General features: G+C 33.1%; 1 protein-coding gene across 1 annotated transcript in view; it reads right to left on the reverse strand.

The window, feature by feature from the left end:
* Nucleotides 1–4,481: 4,481 nt before the first annotated feature.
* Nucleotides 4,482–20,057, reverse strand: part of LOC118189077 (phenoloxidase-activating factor 2-like) — a 47,956-nt gene continuing 32,380 nt past the window's right edge. The window contains exons 6-9 of the mRNA XM_035359621.2: nt 16,426–16,529; nt 14,400–14,671; nt 11,159–11,322; nt 4,482–4,848 (exon numbers count right to left, since the gene is read on the reverse strand). Coding sequence (XP_035215512.2) covers nt 4,690–4,848; nt 11,159–11,322; nt 14,400–14,671; nt 16,426–16,529 — 699 coding nt within the window. The 3' untranslated portion in view covers nt 4,482–4,689. The remainder of the gene's footprint in view (nt 4,849–11,158; nt 11,323–14,399; nt 14,672–16,425; nt 16,530–20,057) is intronic.

Genomic DNA, 20,057 nt, shown 5'->3' on the forward strand with positions numbered 1-20,057 from the left:
AAATTGCGTACGTAAATAAACATGCCTTATATGCGATTACAAAAAAATAATCGCAATCGCAACTAAGTGCACTGCAATCAGGGGATTTGCTGATGTCATACATATGGATTAATAAATTGACATATTGTGTTTTATGGTATACCACACCATCTTTACTAATCACAGCAGTAAATTAATTCTCAATAAATGAAATGGGATCTATGTAAAAGCAAAAGATTGGAGTAAATTCGTTAATAGAAAGATAAACTGTTCAGAATTTCAATGATTAATAATTTCAGTTAGATGTCTTTATATACTTTTCGTGTAACTTTCTTATTGTTTAGGCATAATTTAAATATACAAATTGTCATGTATAAATTTATTTTAAGGGATAAGATGCAAGATTGTTTCAATACAGATTTAAACACTATTGATCATTTAGTTTTTAATTATATTTGCAATGAATCTGAATTTATATTGCATTTACAAAATAACGGTAGACCTCTCCCCCCCAATAAAAAGGATACAGGGAAAAAAAGAAACTTATTCTAATGCAGATTCAGAATAATTAAATACCGCGCTATGCCTTTTAATGAAAATTATTTTCTTTGAAGTAACTTTTCGGCAAGCAAATTACTTCAGAAAAAAGCTTCATTCAAAGCATTTCATAAAAGAGTCATTATTTAAGTTCTTTTCCTTTATATTTTGTAAAAAAACTTTTCACATAATATTAAAACTACTATTGGATTTATCATGTGCAGAAACAAAATTGTATTTCATATTTTAATTTCAGGTGGATACTCAGAGTTTTTATTACAGCAAAGCCCTCGAGAGTCTCTGCCTTAGGAAGTTTTAATTTTAGGAAAAATTACAATCTATGCTATTACTGTTTATCAGATCAAACAGAAAAGGAGCAATTTCTCCATAAATGTGACTTTGTTCCTTACGTGATGACGACGGATAGGACTGACGTAAGAGAATGACCATTTTTTCAAGCTTCCAGTTACGGATAGTCATATTGTACTCTGTTTTTGCCTTTAACGATAATCTTCAACTCAGTAACGATAATACAATTTTTAAGTTTTCTTAAAAATGGACAAAAAATGAAAGATCGAAGAGAAAAAGGTTATGTTCACTGAAGAGTGAAATACGAGTATTTTTTTGCTAATGTAAATAGTAATGGCATTTGTCTAGTTTCCAGTAAAGGGTATCAGCATTGCAAGAATGCAATATTAAAAAACACTTCACTATTAAATGTTCTGAATGTGGCACTAATTTAATTCCAGAAGCAGATCAAAAAATAGTCAGTGGTTTTTTTCAAAATTTATCTAGAAAATCAAATGTACTCACAAACTAGAGAGCAAAAATATAAAGAAAAAGTGAGTTTTGTTATTGTTCATATAATTACAGTAAAAAACAAATCATTTTCTGAAAGAGATTATTTCAAAGCATGAATGACTAAAATGTGTATGTTAAATCCGTATATTAAGCATAAATGCTATAACATAAATTTATCTCTGATAAAAGTTGTAAGAAGAGAAAAAGTATCAATAAAAGTTCTATGAGCAATTATTATCAATGTTACAGTCCACAAAATGGTACTCGATAACTCTAAACGGAAGTAATGACCAAACAGATATTGCACAATTTTTATTTTTATAAGTAGAAATTTGAAGTTATTAAAAAGCAGTAGAATTTCTTAAAAACCAAGCAACGGGGAATGACTAGCGGAGCATCAAGTTTGACAGAAGGAAATGTTGGTACATAACGAAAATGTAAGATTTTTTTATATTACCTTGATTACAATTGAATTGCAATTGAATATCAATAAACATCAGGCAAATGTATGTCAAAAGTTGAACACGTCACTTCTCGCATAGATAAACTTGTAAATTTAATATACACTCAAGAGCCAAAACATTATGACCATCTGTCAATAACGAGTTGGGCCACCTTCGGCGCGCAACACAGCTTCAACCCGCCTTGGCATGGATGCCACAAGTCCTTGATAGATGGCCGGAGACAGATTGTACCAGATGTTGTAGCAACGGTCACGTAAATCCGAGATAATGCGAATTGGTGGTCTTTGATCTCTGAGCTGCCGTCCCATGACATCCCAAATGTGTTCTATCGGATTGAGATACGGTGAGTTAGGCGGCCAAGACATTAACTGGAAATCACTATCATGTTCCCGGAACCACTCCAACACAATTGTAGCCTTGTGACAGGGCGCGTTGTCCTGTTGGAACATTCCATTTCCAGCTGGAAAAACAGAGGCTATATAAGGGTGCAACTGGTCCGCAATGATGTTCGGATAGGTCTGCTCTACCACAACCACGGGTCCCAGAGACGCCCAAGAGAACGTCCCCCAGAGCATAATACCGCCGCCAGCGGCCTGTGTATGATCTACTGTGCATTGAGGGAGCAACTGTTCGCTGGAAGACGGCGTATCCTGACACGGCCATCGGCGTGATGAATGACAAACGGTGATTCATCTGACCAGGCAACTCTCTCCCACTGATCCATGGACCAGTCGCGATGTTCCCGGGCCCAGCGCAGGCGCAGTTGGCGATGACGCTGGGTCAGCAAAGGCACACGAGTGGGACGTTTGCTGCGTAGCCCCATTACCAAGAGTGTCCGCTGAACAGTGTGCGTCGATACTTTTCTACTTGTCCCTGCATTGTTGTATTCGGCTGTCAGCTGAGCCACTGTCTGGCTCCGGTTTTGTTTCACCATGCGAGACAGTCTCCGACGACCTTTTTCTTTGATAGCGTGTGGACGTCCAACACCATGTCGTCTACTTCTGATTTCACCATCATTCATCCACTTTTCATACGTACTAACAACTGTAGATCGCGAACAACCCATGAGTCGTGCAGTTTTGGAAATACTTGTTCCGAGCCTTGCAGCCATTACAATCTGCCCTCTATCAAAGTAACTTAGATCCGCAGCCTTTCCCATCACACACAGAAGTAAGTGAAAGAATGATTCTTCAGACTCTCCAGCAGCAGGTAAATACCACTTCCACCTGATTAAGTGCCTTCCACGTCATCCAGGCGCGTTCATCGCAAAATGTAGGGCTGGTTATAATGTTTTGGCTCTTGAGTGTATTAAGGAGTTTGAAACACAGGCAGTCCATCAGTTTTCATCAATATACTGAATTCAAGTACTAAGATATTTCTTTCCATAGTCAAATTCTATGCCTTAACTTAAGAAAAGGTTCTATCAGATTTGAAAGATTATATTACTCTTATGAAAAATATGGATTTCCATTAATTAAACGATAGTACCTAGATTACCCTACACATCGTAACACAGGTAAGTACTTGATTTTACAAGGTAAATATTCGTATGATTTGCAATAGATTTTTAGTTAAAACACCAGCTGTTCCAGTGAAATTCACTGAAAAACAAAGTATTAAATGAAAATGCTTATTTGAAAACAGATCAAATAAGCATTAACACACTGTAGTTCTGAAATGACTTCATAATATAGCAAATTTCCAAGTACAGTAAAGCACCATCTATACGTTTCTCATTTATATGCCTTTTACAACTATACGTCGCTTCGTCTTTCTTTTACGTCTATTTATTCATATTCGTGTTAATAGTTAAATAACTTCATTTATACGACGCATAACTTCAGTTGCTTTTTCCTGAGTGTTTTTGGTGTTCTTTTCAGTTCCTGTTCCGTATTTCCTTTCGAAGATCAAACAGTTTTTCTGTATTTCGTTTCTTTTGCACATTGGAACACTAGGGAGATAAAGAAAAGTGTGAAAACTTCCTGGAAATGTGACTAGATGAGCCATTGACGTAAAAGTATAACCTTTCTTAATTTTATATTAAATATTTACTTAGTTTGAATTCTTAAAATTTTAAATATGAGATATATTAATTTTTAAGTTACTGATGCTATTTTAAACAAACTACATTCAGGGTGATAAAATTAAATTTACATAATAATAGTGATAAAGTAGCATCACAAATTTTTTACAGCTAAAATATACCCGTCATACTTTTAAACCGAAATTTCAATTATTTTTAATTTGCATATATCTTCTGAGAGCACCCTTGAACGACGTATAAAGGGTACTTTACTGTATTTATATCTACGCTAATCTTTTTTTTATTTTTGTAGGTAATGAGCGCAAGCGTTTCAGTAACCATCAATATTCTATCAAAGTGATAAACTTACGTATTTACAAAATTGTACTCATTTTTACAAGCTTGACTAATTAAATTTATTATTAGCATTAATATAGATTTCTGGTTCTTTGGACAATTCTACTCCCACTAATTTTTTAAAAATTTTTCTAGGCATGAATGCTGCATGGTAAAATTATGAGCTGAAAAGAATTTAATCATTCAACATCTGTTCCTTCCAAAATATCCCCATTGCTCACAGTTGTAAACTATGAGACTTCTTGATATCAATTTCGGATGTTTCCTTCAGAACACAAGAAATAGTTTTATTTCAGAAGTTTTCAATATGAATCTTAGAAAATAAATAAATAAAAATATTATTAAAAAACAGCAGCTTTATTTTATACAAAATTATTACGAACAAGTAATCACCATTAAGTACAATTTTTCACAATTGTGCAACATCTTGATGATTTTGCATACATTATAAGAACTTTCTCGCGTATCTTACATACACACATATGTATATATATATATATATAGAAAGAGAGAGAGAGAGAGACGTGATCACAACCATATTACACTGTTTATCCAGTTAAGGTAATATTGTATGTTGATGTAAATTCCAGGTACACCTGGCAGTCCACAACCAATACCCCAGGAAACCAGACCTGCTACGTACCATTTTCTTCCACTTTTGCAAACCAAAGGACTACCGCCATCACCCTGTAAACATAAAAAAGAAATGAATGAATTATATTTCAAAATTATTCAACAGAAAAATGCTGATTCTTCAGAGAGTAATAAAAATCGCAAGATATGATGACATATATGTAAGTAAGGTATTATTAAGGGGAAAATTAATGGGCTCTTATACAGTATCTACCACTTATTAAACTCACTGCCAATAAAATGAGCCGCTTATTACATTCAGATTTCCTGAAGCCAGAAAGAACATAATTATCAAAACAAAAATCGCTGCTTATTAAACTCATCTCCTCTGCTTTTGGAACTCGACTGGCAAAAGATTAATTCTTCATCGTAGGAATATTCTGTTTGCATCTATCAAAACGTTAGTAGTTCATCCATTCATCCAATTAACACATTGTGGACCTTATTTATAACTCAGATATGTAGTACATAAAAACAAAATGAGATTTACTGAAATTTTCCCTTCTTTTTTTTCCAACAAAACATTGTTTTCAGAGCCCTTTTGGCCACACTGAAGATCAGAAGGGACAAATATCCTTATCTTTCCCTATCAAATTCCTTATGTTAAGGTTAATAAAAAGTATCTTGTAGGGTCATTGCAAGTGACTGAGGATTCCTTCTCGAATATCAGTTAATACTGTACTCAGGCTGAGAATAATGACTTACCTGAAAATAACAATTAAATGAATTATAATTAATTAAGAACTAATAAAAAATGCAGATACTTCAAAGAAGCGTAAAAGAGATAAAAAAATCGACAGATATTGAAACTGATGTTCTAGAATTGTTTTAAGCTAATCAAATCAAATAATGTCCCCGTTTCTAGACTATAAAATGCTTTGGAATTCACTAAAACGCTTTTTAGAGATTTTTGCATTAACCGACAGGAGCTCTTAAGTTGAAAAGAGAGGAATCCAACATGGTTCATTGGAAATTGCATGCTGAGAAGCACGAAACACATAATTAGCCGGCTAATAACGTTTTACCTGGCCTGCTAAATGAATAAAAGCCAAAATAATTTGTAATACAGAACAAAACTGGACCGTACTAATGAATGCTACCAATATATTCATTAATACTAAAAAATGAAACAGCAGCTGGTTTAAGTAATGAAGTAACTAGTTACTGCGTTAATAATGTGTAATATGGACTTAACATTTAAGAAATCAACACTTGTTATTGGCAAAAACAGAAAGTCTGGATGTTTGAAAAGAGTCAAAAATTTGCCTCTAATATACCATAACAATAAGAATTCTTGAATGACAAGTAGTAATAAACTGGTTTTCTTATGAAATGGAACAGTAGACTGAAAACGAAAACGCAGCTTTAGCCAATTAGATACCTATACAGCACACACACCCTTGATCTCCTTCTGGAAAACATCAGTCTTTTTTCCTGAAAATACCACTTCTAACATTCAGCCTTTAAATCAGGGTATTATAAAGGCTTTTATATGGCACTATAGAAAATTATTCCGGAAAAGATAAACAGAACTGAATCTTGCGAAAATGCAAGCACTTCGAAGGAGACAAATAATTCGACTCTGCTAGAGGCCCTGCACATTACAATCGATCATTTTCTAAACTAGCTGTGCTTTAGCACAGTTAAAATCTGGTTTAGAAAATGTCACTTTTATATAGAAGCCTCAAAGTAATTGCATATTATACCTCATATTTCAAACATCAGTGAAAGAAGTCATAAAGTTTCATTTTTAGAATGCGTGTCGTTTGATTCGAGAAAACACGTATAAAAACAGACAATTTGAAATGCACAAATTGCCATCTGTTAAAATATGTTTGGAACTCAAATGTGATTGCAACGAAAGGGAAGTCATTTTAGTAAGCGGATGTATGATTTGTAAAACTTACTTTCAACTGAGTAGAAACTAAAGAATTAATTTATGTGTTCCAAATGAAAGTGATATATTACAATGTATGCCGGATTTTATGTACTATATTCTTGTAAACCTTTATTAATTTCCCACGAAAATACTTTTAAATAATGAAATTATTTTAGAAATATTCCGTTATGTTTAACCCTATCCTTTAGTAATTAAAAAACATTTTTTTAAATGAGTAGTAACCAGCTGTTAGTCTCTTTCATGTTAATGTCACAATATTTTAAATAAAGGAATAGGTAATCTTAAAAACTGCGCTTTTTAATAGATTTTATCTCTAGAATTGATCGATAAAATTCAGTGCCACTTTTATGCAAATTATTTCATATTCTATTCTTAGACAGCTTGGATAACATTCAGCCATATTTTCAATCTAAATCATAAACGTTTTATTTGATATATTGTGGTCGTACAAAAATAAAAGTTTAAATAAAGGTTAGTCCTACAATTATTAAGAGTTCAATTTAAAAAACGTATTATTAGAAACTAAATTTAAAAATTTAAAAAAAAGTCTTCCTTAACTTGATATCTGAGAAATGCCTTTTTACATGTAATTTTTAAGTTTTTTTCAACAATTACAAATGTTTAGATTTAAAATGACAAATTACTTTTAAAATTGCTCGTTGAAATGTATTTCATGGAGTGATATAGGCATGAATAATCGTGTTTATTTGTTTATTCGCATTAATTTTTTAATATTTAACGCAGCATTATTAAAATGTTATGTCAACGATTTTTGAAATTATTCTTAACAAATTAAATAAACGTATACAACTGGAAAACTAACATTGTTGAGTGTAACAAATTATGCTCTGAAAACGTAAAACGCGATATTCTTTTTACTGCAGGTCAGGTCAGGTGCAAGTATGCAGGAAACTAAAACAGCGTCATACACAATATTCGTAAAGCTGAGGTTCACTAACCATCTGTTCCCTTCAGAGACATCGGATGCCAATTTATTTAAAATCTTAGAAAGATTATAAGATATTTAGAAAACGGTTACAAGAAGTTTAAAAAGAAAGTAACAAAGGTTACGAAAAGTTTGCAAAGATAAAATTAGTAACAAAACAACCTTGAGATTGGTGCAGATTTATGTCAAGATCTCAATTGATTTCGAGAGGAAACAGGTACAGATCCCTCTTCGTCAGGAGCAAAGAAATCTGCAAGAACTGTCTTTCAGATTTCTTGTTCTTGAAATCAGTTGAGATCTTGACATAAATCTGCACCAATCTCAAGGCTGTTGTGTTGCTATTTTTATGTTTAACTTGCCGTGCTTCTCTTCTGTTTTCAAAGTTTACAAGAAGATCATAAAATGATAACAGGAAGTTTCTCAACGAATCACTCTTTGCATATTATGAGAGTAGTGTTTATGGGGACACAGACTGAGGCCTTGTTGATGTAGATAATCGATAATGGCTTTAAGTCTGTTATATATGTTTCTATGTTGCACCAGGAATCTTTTAAACTTGATATCATAATATTGGGTGTCTAATGTGAAAAATCTGGGTTAGGGGACATGTAAAAAATGTGGTATTGGAGATGTCTCCTTTTCCCACACCTACACGGATTAGAGGTTGTTTTCGCTGCAGTATTTTACAGACCAGCAAACATTTTCAAAAGCAAATAATTTTTTAACAACAAGGGAAAATATTCCAGGAACTGCCTGACATGCAGCGCACTTGCGATTTGCGTTCAGATTTTCATTTTCATGCATAAAATCATCCTCCATTGCTGATAATTTTCTCTAATATTAACTGTATGATTCGAGATACTACGAACAAAAAAACAAAAAATATCTTTATAAGTAATATGTCTTGAGATATCTATAATGTAATTAAAAATTGAAGTAAGCGGATGAATAAAATATTCGTCAAATACAGTAGCTAAATAGAATGCGCTTTTATAAAAATATTCAAGTAGTAGTTTTGATATTGTTTATGAAGAAAACACAATCCACGACCAGTATTCAATATATGAAGAGTGATGGACCTAGTCCCTCTTTTACGAAACCTCTGAGAAATTTCTGAAATATTGTTTCACTACGAAGATATTAGTACTTTGCTGATTCATTGAGACGAAAAGTCAAATTTTTTTGATTTTATATTCATTCAAAAAACGTTTTTCCCAACTTGTAGAAAATGGTGCCTATTGCACCACCTTAAAGAATTTACATACTTGTATTTTAAATTAAACAATTTGAAAAAACAATGAAATAATTTATAAAAAAACAAACGTGTTTTCAGAAATCAATTACATCTATCGCAAAACATCTGCGCAAATTGTCTTATTTGGGAGATACAGGCCTTTAAAACATTTACGAAAAACAAAATTCATGTGCAGTTCAGCAGCAAACACGAAGACAGGAAAAATACACCAGAACTGACTTTTCTATTATTCATTTTGTTTACGAGAAAATTTACAAAGCGCCTACTTTGTTGTACACAGAGCATTTTTCAAAAGTCAGAACATTACAAAATTACAGGGCTGAATTTTGAAAGAATTGCTGATAGCTGAGAGTCAGATTTCGGAATATATTGATCAACAGTCGTCGATAATATATGGTAAGACACCTCTAGGAAGAATTCCGGTGCCATGGGTTACTATCTAGATCAAGGATTATGATCCTTTCGAAGAGCAAAGGCCAAACAGCGCTGCGTTATTCCAGAGGATAGCATTTTATTAAATATAATGAAAACATATTTCTGGAAATTTAAAGAAAAACAAGAAAATTGGTAAATTCTTATTTATATATAAACATAAAAAGAAAAATAATGAATTGCTTGCTATAAACTAAAAATAGTTAGAGCGGGCAAATTTTTAAATGAGACACTTGCTTCTGCTTATTTCTTCTCCGCATTAAGTGAAATATTTAACAATGGCAGGAGCGAAACATTATCCGAGTGACCTCCTTCAACCTTGTTCTTTATTAATTTTTAGAATATTTCATTTTTGAGAAAAGCTGTTCACAAGCACATGTACTTCCAAATAATGATGTCCTCAGTTTCGCATTATTCAGGATATTTTTATATTTCCCGTTTGGCAATAACATATTTTTTGTAAAAGAGAGCAATGACTTACAAATCGAACTTTGTTTCAAAGATTTATTGCATCGTTAGATCATTTATGTCCAGGTACTAGTGGGCCAGATCAATGTCGCTAGAGGACCGGGGGTTGTCGACCATTGATCTAAACACTCCACGAATTTTTAAAAATGTACAGGAAGGCTTAACGAAGCTGAACGGTGTTCGCGTCACAGGAACAAACTGAACAGCTGTTATAGTATTGAATTATTACTCACGGCTAATTCATAATAATATTCAAATTTAATCAATACAGAACATGCAAACCGATGATCAACAGCCATCAGTGAAACCATCAGTGTTCCGTTGGTTAAACCATCAGTGTTCCGTTGGTTAAACCATCAGTGAATAATCTACGGTAAAATAATGTTATTATTTACTACCATCAATACTTCCTTTTTCAACTAGATTTTAAGCTGATCTGAAGGTCAATCAAAATTAAGGTCATCGATATATGGATTTCTTAAACTGTCTCTGGGCAAAGTAAAAACTACATTTGAACTTCACGAAACTGTTTGTTTTATTATATCGTTCATGAAAACACATTTCACAAAACTGTAAACAGTTTTCGAATTACAATAATTCTACCAATTTCAACTTCATAACGCTTATGACAGAATGTCTTGAATAAACATGTCATTAATTCTGACACGTTTGGATTAAATAATTTCAGTATCTTCTATTCTTATTTTATTCGTGTGGGGTTCAATCTTTTAAATAAAAATAATAGAAATGAATAAATGTATTTTCCATGTATTGCAATGCTTTTTACTTCAGCGATCAATTTTATAACATTTTGAATTTTACTTCTTGATAGCCTAAAAAACCTGCCATTGAAATTAATCTCATCCGTTTCCTCTAGTAAAGTTAATTTCAAAATTCATTATTGAACATTTTTATAATTTTGAAATGCACAGTGAAAATTTTAAAATGAAGATAATAAAATTTTTAATTTTTCTGATATAAGTGTATTTAATAGACTTTCATTAACAAACTTGAAAGCATTATATCCAACTGGAAAAAAAATGGGACCATAAATTACGGATGCACTGATACACGCATAGACAGCATTAGAAGTAATGTTTCCTTAATCAGCGGTGGAAAATAAGCCCTTCCTTCAAACAATTTAGTTTGCACATTATTTCATGCTTATAATTACTTCCTCATATACGAACATGTATTCGTGATATGAATATGCTGAATGCCATTTTCGTTTTAATTCTGAGTGAAGTTTTAGTTGAGTTTTAATTCTGAGTTTCGTATTTCACTAATACTATAAACGTTAACTTAAATATATACTATTCAAAATTCATCCATACAAAGAATGCAGAAAAATATAAGAACTTACCGTGCACGCATCTTTGCCTTCTTCTCCGCCGGCACAAAGGAAGCTAGGGTGCAAAATATAAGCAGGTCCTAATTTCGTGTTACGTAGTTCATTGTTGCAAATGTCATAATTCAAAACAGGAACATCTACCTCTTTCAAGACATTTTGGTATTCTCCTTGAGGACCTAAAAAGAATATAATAATTTACTTAAGCAAAACTGTAAAGTTATTTAATGAACTGTAAAGTTATTATATAAACAGGTATATATATATATATATATTCCTACATTCTCTTCAGGGATTACTTGCCACACTGTGTATATTCCAGCTAATAAGAGAAACTAAGGGACAGATATTAGTATAGCTTGAATATAGGACCACACTGGCATTTTTACGTTTGGCTCACTATTCACACAGCTGCGTTTCTGCTAATCCAGAGATATTTAGTTTAGTTTAATTTATTTGCTTGAGGCAAAGCATTCTAGGGCTATATGCTTAGCGGGAAGGATATCTTCGTGGAGGACTATATAAGAAAAAAAATAGCACGTACTCTCTTTACGCATGCGAAGAGCTACAAAAACGCCCATGCAGCTAGCTAATACTCCTGGAATCAAACTTAGGTGTAACCTCCACTGTTCAGAGACTTTAACGCTCTGCCGCTTTTGGACCAGAGGAAATTTTAAACCAGCGCTTCTTAACTCTTTTCTTTTCATTTTTTATCATCGATATTTTTTTTGCGACCTGAGATGCTAAATATAGAATTAATGATACAAAAATTAATATTTTTCCACAGATAATTTATTTCTTTGATAAACATGATGCATATAAAAAGAAGTAATTCTACGATTTATTTCAAGTATACAAAAATAAGGAAAGAAATGAGATGGATGTGCTTCTTTTTTACCGCATAAGAAATGAAATATTGCGGAATACTTGACAATGCTGGACTTTTTATAAAGCATGTTCACTGTTTTTCAGTAATTTTTTTATTGATTACATTGACTCCCACAATGGTATCCACCAAAGGGAAAGGTGCTCCGTGTAGGACTTTCAAGAGAACCTGGCTCTTATCCATGTTACACATTGGGGGAAAACACGAAAACTTCAATACAGCCAACTTTTGTTCACCGGGATTGAAACACCAGACCGAACTAGGGTATTCAGCAAATTTACCGCTCGGCAGCTGGTAAGCCATATTTTTCAGCACTAAACGATAATTGAATTGAATGCTGAAAAAGTCGTTTCACATAAGTACGAGTATATGATGCTTGAATGGCAGCAGAACATTCAATTCCTTTCAGGAGTTGTGAGAAATTTAGTTTTCAATCCGGTTCAGAATTCTGTCAAGGGTATTTGTGGAAGCTCGGGTTTTAAATCTGTGTCACTCGATAGCTCAACAAATTGATTTTGGATTTTATAGGATAAGTGGTTAATCTCATTAATGTCAAGTAATGTAATTGCTTTAAAAGTTTCCTCAGCGTAATTCTTTTAAATTCATTATCATAATTAAATTTTAGCAACTCTAATATTTCGTTTTGCCACCCCATCCGGGTTCGGAACAATTTAAGAAACGCTGTGCTAGACTATTCCATTTTGACAACCCTGCCGCAGTCATGCATGTTTTTAAATTCAAAGATATTTACTTCCTTAGACGTTTTGTTTTTGCGTGATTATTTTAGATTTCAGGCAATCTGTTTCATCATTTCTATTTTAAGATAATACAGAGGTTTAAGGATGTGATAGAGAGGAATTCAAAGTTCGTTTTTGAGTGGGAGGATGACTAGTTAAAGTGGGGTAGCCATTAAGGTAATTTGCCATACATTTTTAGAATCAGTAGATGTTTTAGAATTTTTAAAAGAAAAGAGTTAATTAATTGGGAATTGTATGTGAAAAGTATAATTCTCAATTGAATTTAAAGTTTCCTGGTAAATTTATTAGCAATTTTGTAATTTCTCTTAATTGCCAGCATTATTTTTTTGCTGTTTTTTCCTCCCCATTCTTAATTTAAACATGTATTTTAAAGTTTTCCTCTTAAAAACGCTTATCTTACTATTGAAGACACGTTTTCCAAAGACATGGGAACCTCTTTTCTTTTGTCGCCAAGCCAGAATTTCGCCATTAGTAAGCTTGTAGAGACATTAGGTGTTTTTTGAAAGCTGAAGAGATGAAAAATGAACAACGCCTTCGCCGGGACTCGAACCACGGGCGTCTCAAATACGCCCTGCTGACCACTACACTACGAAGGCGTGCTAAGAAGGCGGGAGAAATGCCTTATAAGCTGCAACAGATATTTTCATTCATGGCATTTTTCTATAGAAAAAGCCCTACAAACACAAGTAGTAATTTTGAAACGGGTATGTATCCTCTCAAGTAAAGCTGCTCAAGTACTTGAATTTCTTAATCTTGTTGTGTGTTACACACTAGATTAATGGCGCGTATTCAGACATACTCCTCAGGGATCGACATAGAAAAGTCTGCAAAGCTAGATCTGGCTAGGATCTGTACCTAGGCAGTCTCGGCCACGGGGGTATAAAAATTATGAACCTAGTGGCCTTGGAGGCTCCGGAAAGGTCATTTATTGGCCGGAACGTCGTCTGGAAAGTCTTACAGCAGATGACTCTAGCAACCAACTTGGCGTCGCGTCGCGGGGACGCTGGGTAATGTCCCTCTGCGACGGGCAGCCCGAGCAAATGGCAAGTAGCAAATCATAGTCAACGGTGTCGCAAAGGCGACGCGTCTTTCTCTACAAAGTGCGAGGGCAGGAGTTGAACCCCTGTGCCTGGTTCTGAGGGGTGAAGGGACTCTTAGTGCCATAATTTAGGCGGAAAGAGGAATGTCCAAATTGTCATTGTTGTTGTTATAAGAATTATATGAAAACTGATAGACCGCAAAATTGATTCGATACAAAATTCAGTTATAAACATTATACCTGTTATAAGCGATATACATTATTCTCTGAAAAGAAAATATTCAGCAACATATTTTAAAAAACAAAGCGTCCATGCGGTATAACTATTAGAAGAGCAACGTTTTAGCGTTATAAAAGCAAGTTATACAGTCCAAAATGTTTCATAAGCTTCACTGATAACATTTAATGTTTACAAACTATTTACAGCAGTATCAAGCCTATTATCAAATTTGTAAAGCACAGAGATTCCCTTCTTCTGTGTATTATATATAGTGAGAGATAGAGATATGGGATTGAATTTTTTATTTATGCCTGAGCCCTCACCTAGAAAGCATACTGAAATATGAAAATTACCAAAGAAATCCTTTCCCCATCCACTGACCCAGCATCTTTGTCCTTCGAACGCTTGTCCATATGAAGGTAAGCAGACTGGGCTTATATGAGGAATTTTAGGATCTACTGGAGTCCGAATTCGAAGCAATGCTAGATCATTTTCTAGAGTCTCCTCATCAAACTCTGGATGAATAAGGATAGCTGTAACATCTTCTTCAACGAATGGATATATTTCATCTTTCCTCTTGACGTCCCATTCCCCAAGCCGGACCAAGAGCCGTGCTATTTCTTCCCTGCAGAAAAAACAAAATTATCGGTTACAAGAATTTTTTGTTCTTTAAAATCAATGAAATAATAAGATATTATTTTATCTGTGTAAGATATTATAAAATTATATCATTATCTGAATTTCTTTATATGACTTTCTGTATTAACTTTATATCACTTTCTGATTTATATACTGATACACGCGCAGATATTATTATTTGAAAAAATTATAAATTGTGTTCCAGGATTTGCTAAAAGTTTTAACTTAAAATCCTAAAATAGACATTTTTCATTATCTCTATTTTCTATTAATTACCATTTCCGTTATCTATTGTATATCTCAAAGTAGAATATAAAACTAATGCAAATGTTTAAATTTCCTTGCGGAATACCTATGTTTAAAAATTTTACGGAAAAGTCATGTTACATCCTTTAAATCTGGAGTACTAGAATATATTTTTTAAAAGGCATTGGTGTATCCTGAATAGAAGAATATATTCCAGGCAGAACAGTTCGTGTTGTTAAAATATATGCGGCGTGATGGCATATTGAGTAAATTGGAACAAAGAAAATTTCGTGATTAAAAGGAGATCTCAGTCAATCAATCAATCTACTATTGATCACGAAATCTACTATTTCGTGATCAATACTAGATTTCGTGATCACAAGGAGATCACAGCTATGACGTAATATTTTTTTTTAATCCTCTAACCTCACTGTTCTTTCTTATGAACAGGGGCCCACCAGCGGCCGAGCGGTAAAGTCGCTGAACACTGGTAGTTCGGTCCGAGGTTCGAATCCCGCGAACGGGCTGGCTGCATGGGCGTTTTCGTGGTTTTCCCCATGTGTAACGTGTATACGAGCCAGTTTCCCTTAGAAAGTCCTCCACGAAAGGCATCCCTCCCCTTAGGCAGATAGCCCTCGTGTGCTTTGCCATAATTAAATACACACACACACACACAATACACACTTTCTTATGAACATAATTCGTGAAATCAAGGTTTCACTCTATTCAGCCGCCTATCCAAAATTATGAGAGAGCCAGCTTAAAAGATATACTAAACGAAACATTTTTCCAATGCTTCAGGAGCACTGAAGCAAGCGTGAGTGTCTCAAAGGATATTACTTCGAAAATGACTATGTAATAATCTTTTGCACTTCAAACAGAATACTGTAATATTTTGTTATTTAACAAATAAATATATATTTATTATTGAAGTGGCAACGCCATATTTGTATGATATAACCATTGCTCAGCAACGCAAGAAATTGTTAAAAATGAGAATTCTGAAGTTTTTTCCAACTAGTAGTTGTATAAAAATTTTGCCACTACAGAATTTTATTCAAATAAAAATAAAATTTATGTTTTACTAAGAAGATTATTTGTTATTTTGTCAATTACTTCAAAATACATTACAATACCCTACAAGCACTTTTTGAAAACTGTTTTAAACAAAAACCTTTTGTGATACCACTTATCAAAGTGTTTGCATTAGCGTTATGTTTTCTCAAGAAAACCGCGTAACGGCAGTTCGCAATAAGACAATGAAGACAATTCTTGTTACGCATTTATTTTGCCAAGAATTGAAATGGAGAGCTTGCACAAACTGACTGAGTTATAATCTGCATTCGTCTATACAATCAGTGTGCAGGCATTTGCTATAATATTATCTATGTATCATCCAACTTTAATGATTAAGTCTGAAATAAAATCTAAAATATGTTTCCCAGACTAAATTTTGGTTAGATTATTGTATCACACACATACGAATTAACTCACTTTTGGACACAGTGAGCAACCGTAGCTACCCATTGAGGAGAAACTAAGGCACCTCCACAGAGGTATAGATTTTTCTCACCTTCCACTTTTTTCAGAACTGCAATCTGAAAAAAAAAAAAAAGTTTACCTTATTACATTCTCTTAAAATAAAGAAAGATGTGTTATCATGCGGTTAAAATGATAAACAAATATTTAACAATCATTTCCCTCCGCAATTTTTATCAGCCAAATGATTGGGATTATCAATTAAAAATTGATCAGATGTTCTTAAAATTTATAAAATGCTGAGAACATTTATAAATATAATGCACCTTGTATAAAAAGAGCAAAATATTTGCATTTGTTAATTGTAGAATGATTGAATTTAATCTTTCCTTGAAGAAATCTGAACTGTTGAAACTTTTAAACAATTTTCGTTAAGGATAGTTACTAAGAATACGCAATTTTTGCATTAAAAAAATGAAATTTTCCTAAAATAAAAATCTGTCATTTATTCATAAAAGAAGGAAAAGAAAAGCGAAAGAGAGAAAGAAAAGAGGAATAAAAGAAGTAAAAATAGAAACACAAATCACCTATTTCTAGGACCTACTGTAACAAAAATACTTATCCAATAATAAGGAAAAAAACTTTTTGCTTTAAGACTTCGTACAACGTTAAGTGTCTTGTTTGACCACTGGAAGAAGCTATTCATGAAAATTAAAAAAATGTATGATTAAATGAGTTCATCTTTCGTAATGTCTTTAACAAATAGTATTTTAGGGAAGCTTAAAAGCTGATACAGGAAAGCTTATGGCCACACATGGGGAAAATAATTTGCTAAAAATATAAAGATTCATTTGTAGGGTTAAATAGTATGCACAGACTTAATTTCTTTAAATTCTTCTCTTTGCCGTAAATGAAAATTATTTTATACTTCTCATCAACTGACCTTTCTCGTCTTCAGATACATTTCTCTTATCTCCAATATAAGTATACTTTGACCCTAAATAGAAGATTTTAAATCACCTAAATGACTCCACAAGATATGAGCGAATCCATAGTGTAATTCTTCTAAATTCAAAATCCTTTGCATAATTTTTGGATGGAATTTAGAAGCAAAAGTCATTAAATTCGTATTTTACGCAGTAGATCTTCATTTACTAAATATTCCTTTAGGAATCCGGTATTTGAATTGTCATTCTCATATTGATTATGGAAAACAACAATATGTTTAATTTAAATGACAGTTTCGAACCAAGTTACCGAGAATTCCATCTGTGTTATAATAGGCGCAGAATAACATTTGGCTGCCAGTTTAAGTTGCCTTTCTTTTAAGTTTAAGTTACGTTGCACTTTTTCGTTTGTTGTATGAATTTTTCTTAATTTCCTTTTCCTGATGCGAAAAAAATACCAGTTTTTTGGCTAAACAATAGCATTTGAAAATTAACTGGAAACAATAGTATTTTGAATTCTATAAAAATATACTACCAACAAAATTCATTTTATGCTTCCAGCTTTAGTAGTGCAATAAAAACCCTCCACCGCAAGTATTTTAGGCAAGTTGAACCAAGCAATCATGTAATTTTCACTTGTTTCACTTGAGATTATTATCTTTCCAATTCCTTTATCTTGCCAACTATTGCTCGACGACAAATTGAAAAAAAATTGCATTGGTCAAAAAACTGATTACTCTGCATATGAATCAATAGTTTTGATAAACTGCAAGGGCAAATGTCTGACTTCCTGTTTAGTCAGACATTTCATCGACCAATACAACTACTGACTTATATTTTAGTTGTTCCTTTTATTATTCCGTCCTCTGAAAATTAGCAAAGTGAAATTTTGCATTAACGAAAATTAGTAAAACATATTTATGTTTGAAATCTTTATCCCCAGAAGAGCATTTACCTGGCCCAGGCATGTGTTCTACTAATTTAGCATGTTTTGATGAATGATATACTTCATGCCGTGGAATATTGGCTTTTATATATATTTTTACCATATCCTCAGCAGTGCCCCCCCTTTGGTAAATGCTTGCATTTGAAAACTATCAATAATTGAAATTTTACGCAGTATAGTCTTCCTTTCCAACAAATGTAGTCCGTTTAACATCAAATCAAAGAACGCACATTGTTTTCTCATTGCATAACGCCATTTTGTCTGTAAACAGACAACTTCCTTTCAGCGGAGAATATTTCTTTTTGTTGTCGTCTTGCCCACGTATTTCATGGTAAAATGGTTGTCATATTCTCAAGAAGGATTGAGTTCTATTTCCACCCAAATTTTGAGGTAGAGCACCCTGGGGGGGGGGGGAGTTACGAGGGTCTCCACTCCTCTTCCTTACCACCAAAACCACACGAGAGGACTTTCGGCTCGCCATATATTTAGAATGCCCCCATGAAGCACAGACACTATGCATTTACAAACATCCACGCCATCTCCATGATTCGAACCTAGGCCCTTCGTTACTGCAGCAGGAGTCTTTAATCACTATTCCGTCTGGGCAGTTGGAGAATATTTCTTCCTGATATATGACTCGAAGCGAAAGCTACGCATCATTTCATAGAAGCAAGCATTTTATGCATTTAATCATAATAATAAACCAAATTATTTTTAATATTAGTATTATTAAATAATATATAAATTTAAAGATAACTTGTAGAGTCATTAGGCTGTTACGAAGCAGGAGATGTGAAAAATGAGCAATGACCTCTGGTACTCGAACCACTGACCTCTCGAATTCGCTTCGAGCGTGCTGACCACTGCACCATAAAGGCATGCTAAGAAGGCGAGAGAAATACCTTATCAACTTTATAAAATTTTCAGATTTAAAATAGTAACAGTGTTATAAATACTATGCATGAAAAAATGAAGACCATTTACAAAGATAATATAAATATTTTTTATAGCTCTTTCAAAGCGAAATCATTTCTAAATTCGAAAGAAAATTATAAGAAATAATTACAAAATATCAAATATTTTACAATAATGAATGAATTGTAAACGTCTTTCATGTTAGACAGATTATTAATATTTAATTGGAAAACCTTTGCTTTTAATTACCACAGTACATTGCTTTGGCAAATTGTTCGCAAAAGTCAAAACTTTGTTAAGGTCATTCATTATAATTAGATGATGATAGTTTGAAATTAAAGCCTCGGTCAAATTTACTTAATTGCTTTGATTCTTCAAAGTGATTTTATATTTTTAGTTGGAATGAGATCTTGCGATTGGACAATCCTTTGCAGTTTTGAATTGACTTAGTAAGAAGAAATACATTTGTACTATGACATCATGCATTATCATCCTCAAAGACATAAACATTGTTTTAAAACATGTTTATAGCTAAAAGAAGCAGTTTTCTTTTAACCACATTAAATAATATATCGAGCAGCATATTTTTTTTCTACAATGTAAAGTCTACGGACACCTTGTAAAGTTTTTCTTAATTTGCATAACAAATTTATTTTAAGTTTACCTGTTCTCAACTTCTCAAACTTCCCCTCACATTCCCTCGCCAGGATGTAAATTTAAAGTTAAGTGAAGTGCTATTTAAATAGTTTCAGTTTTATTCAGAGCGTGTTTCGCTAGCCTAGCGCACGTTTCGTTGTTATTTTCGTGGTAACTCAAGTTAGGCCCTTTGGCCGTTTTCA

This window comes from Stegodyphus dumicola, chromosome 4, assembly GCF_044657685.1.
Source record: "Stegodyphus dumicola isolate Sdum_Otavi_A_Nest chromosome 4, ASM4465768v1".
Taxonomy (NCBI): Eukaryota; Metazoa; Arthropoda; class Arachnida; order Araneae; family Eresidae; genus Stegodyphus; species Stegodyphus dumicola.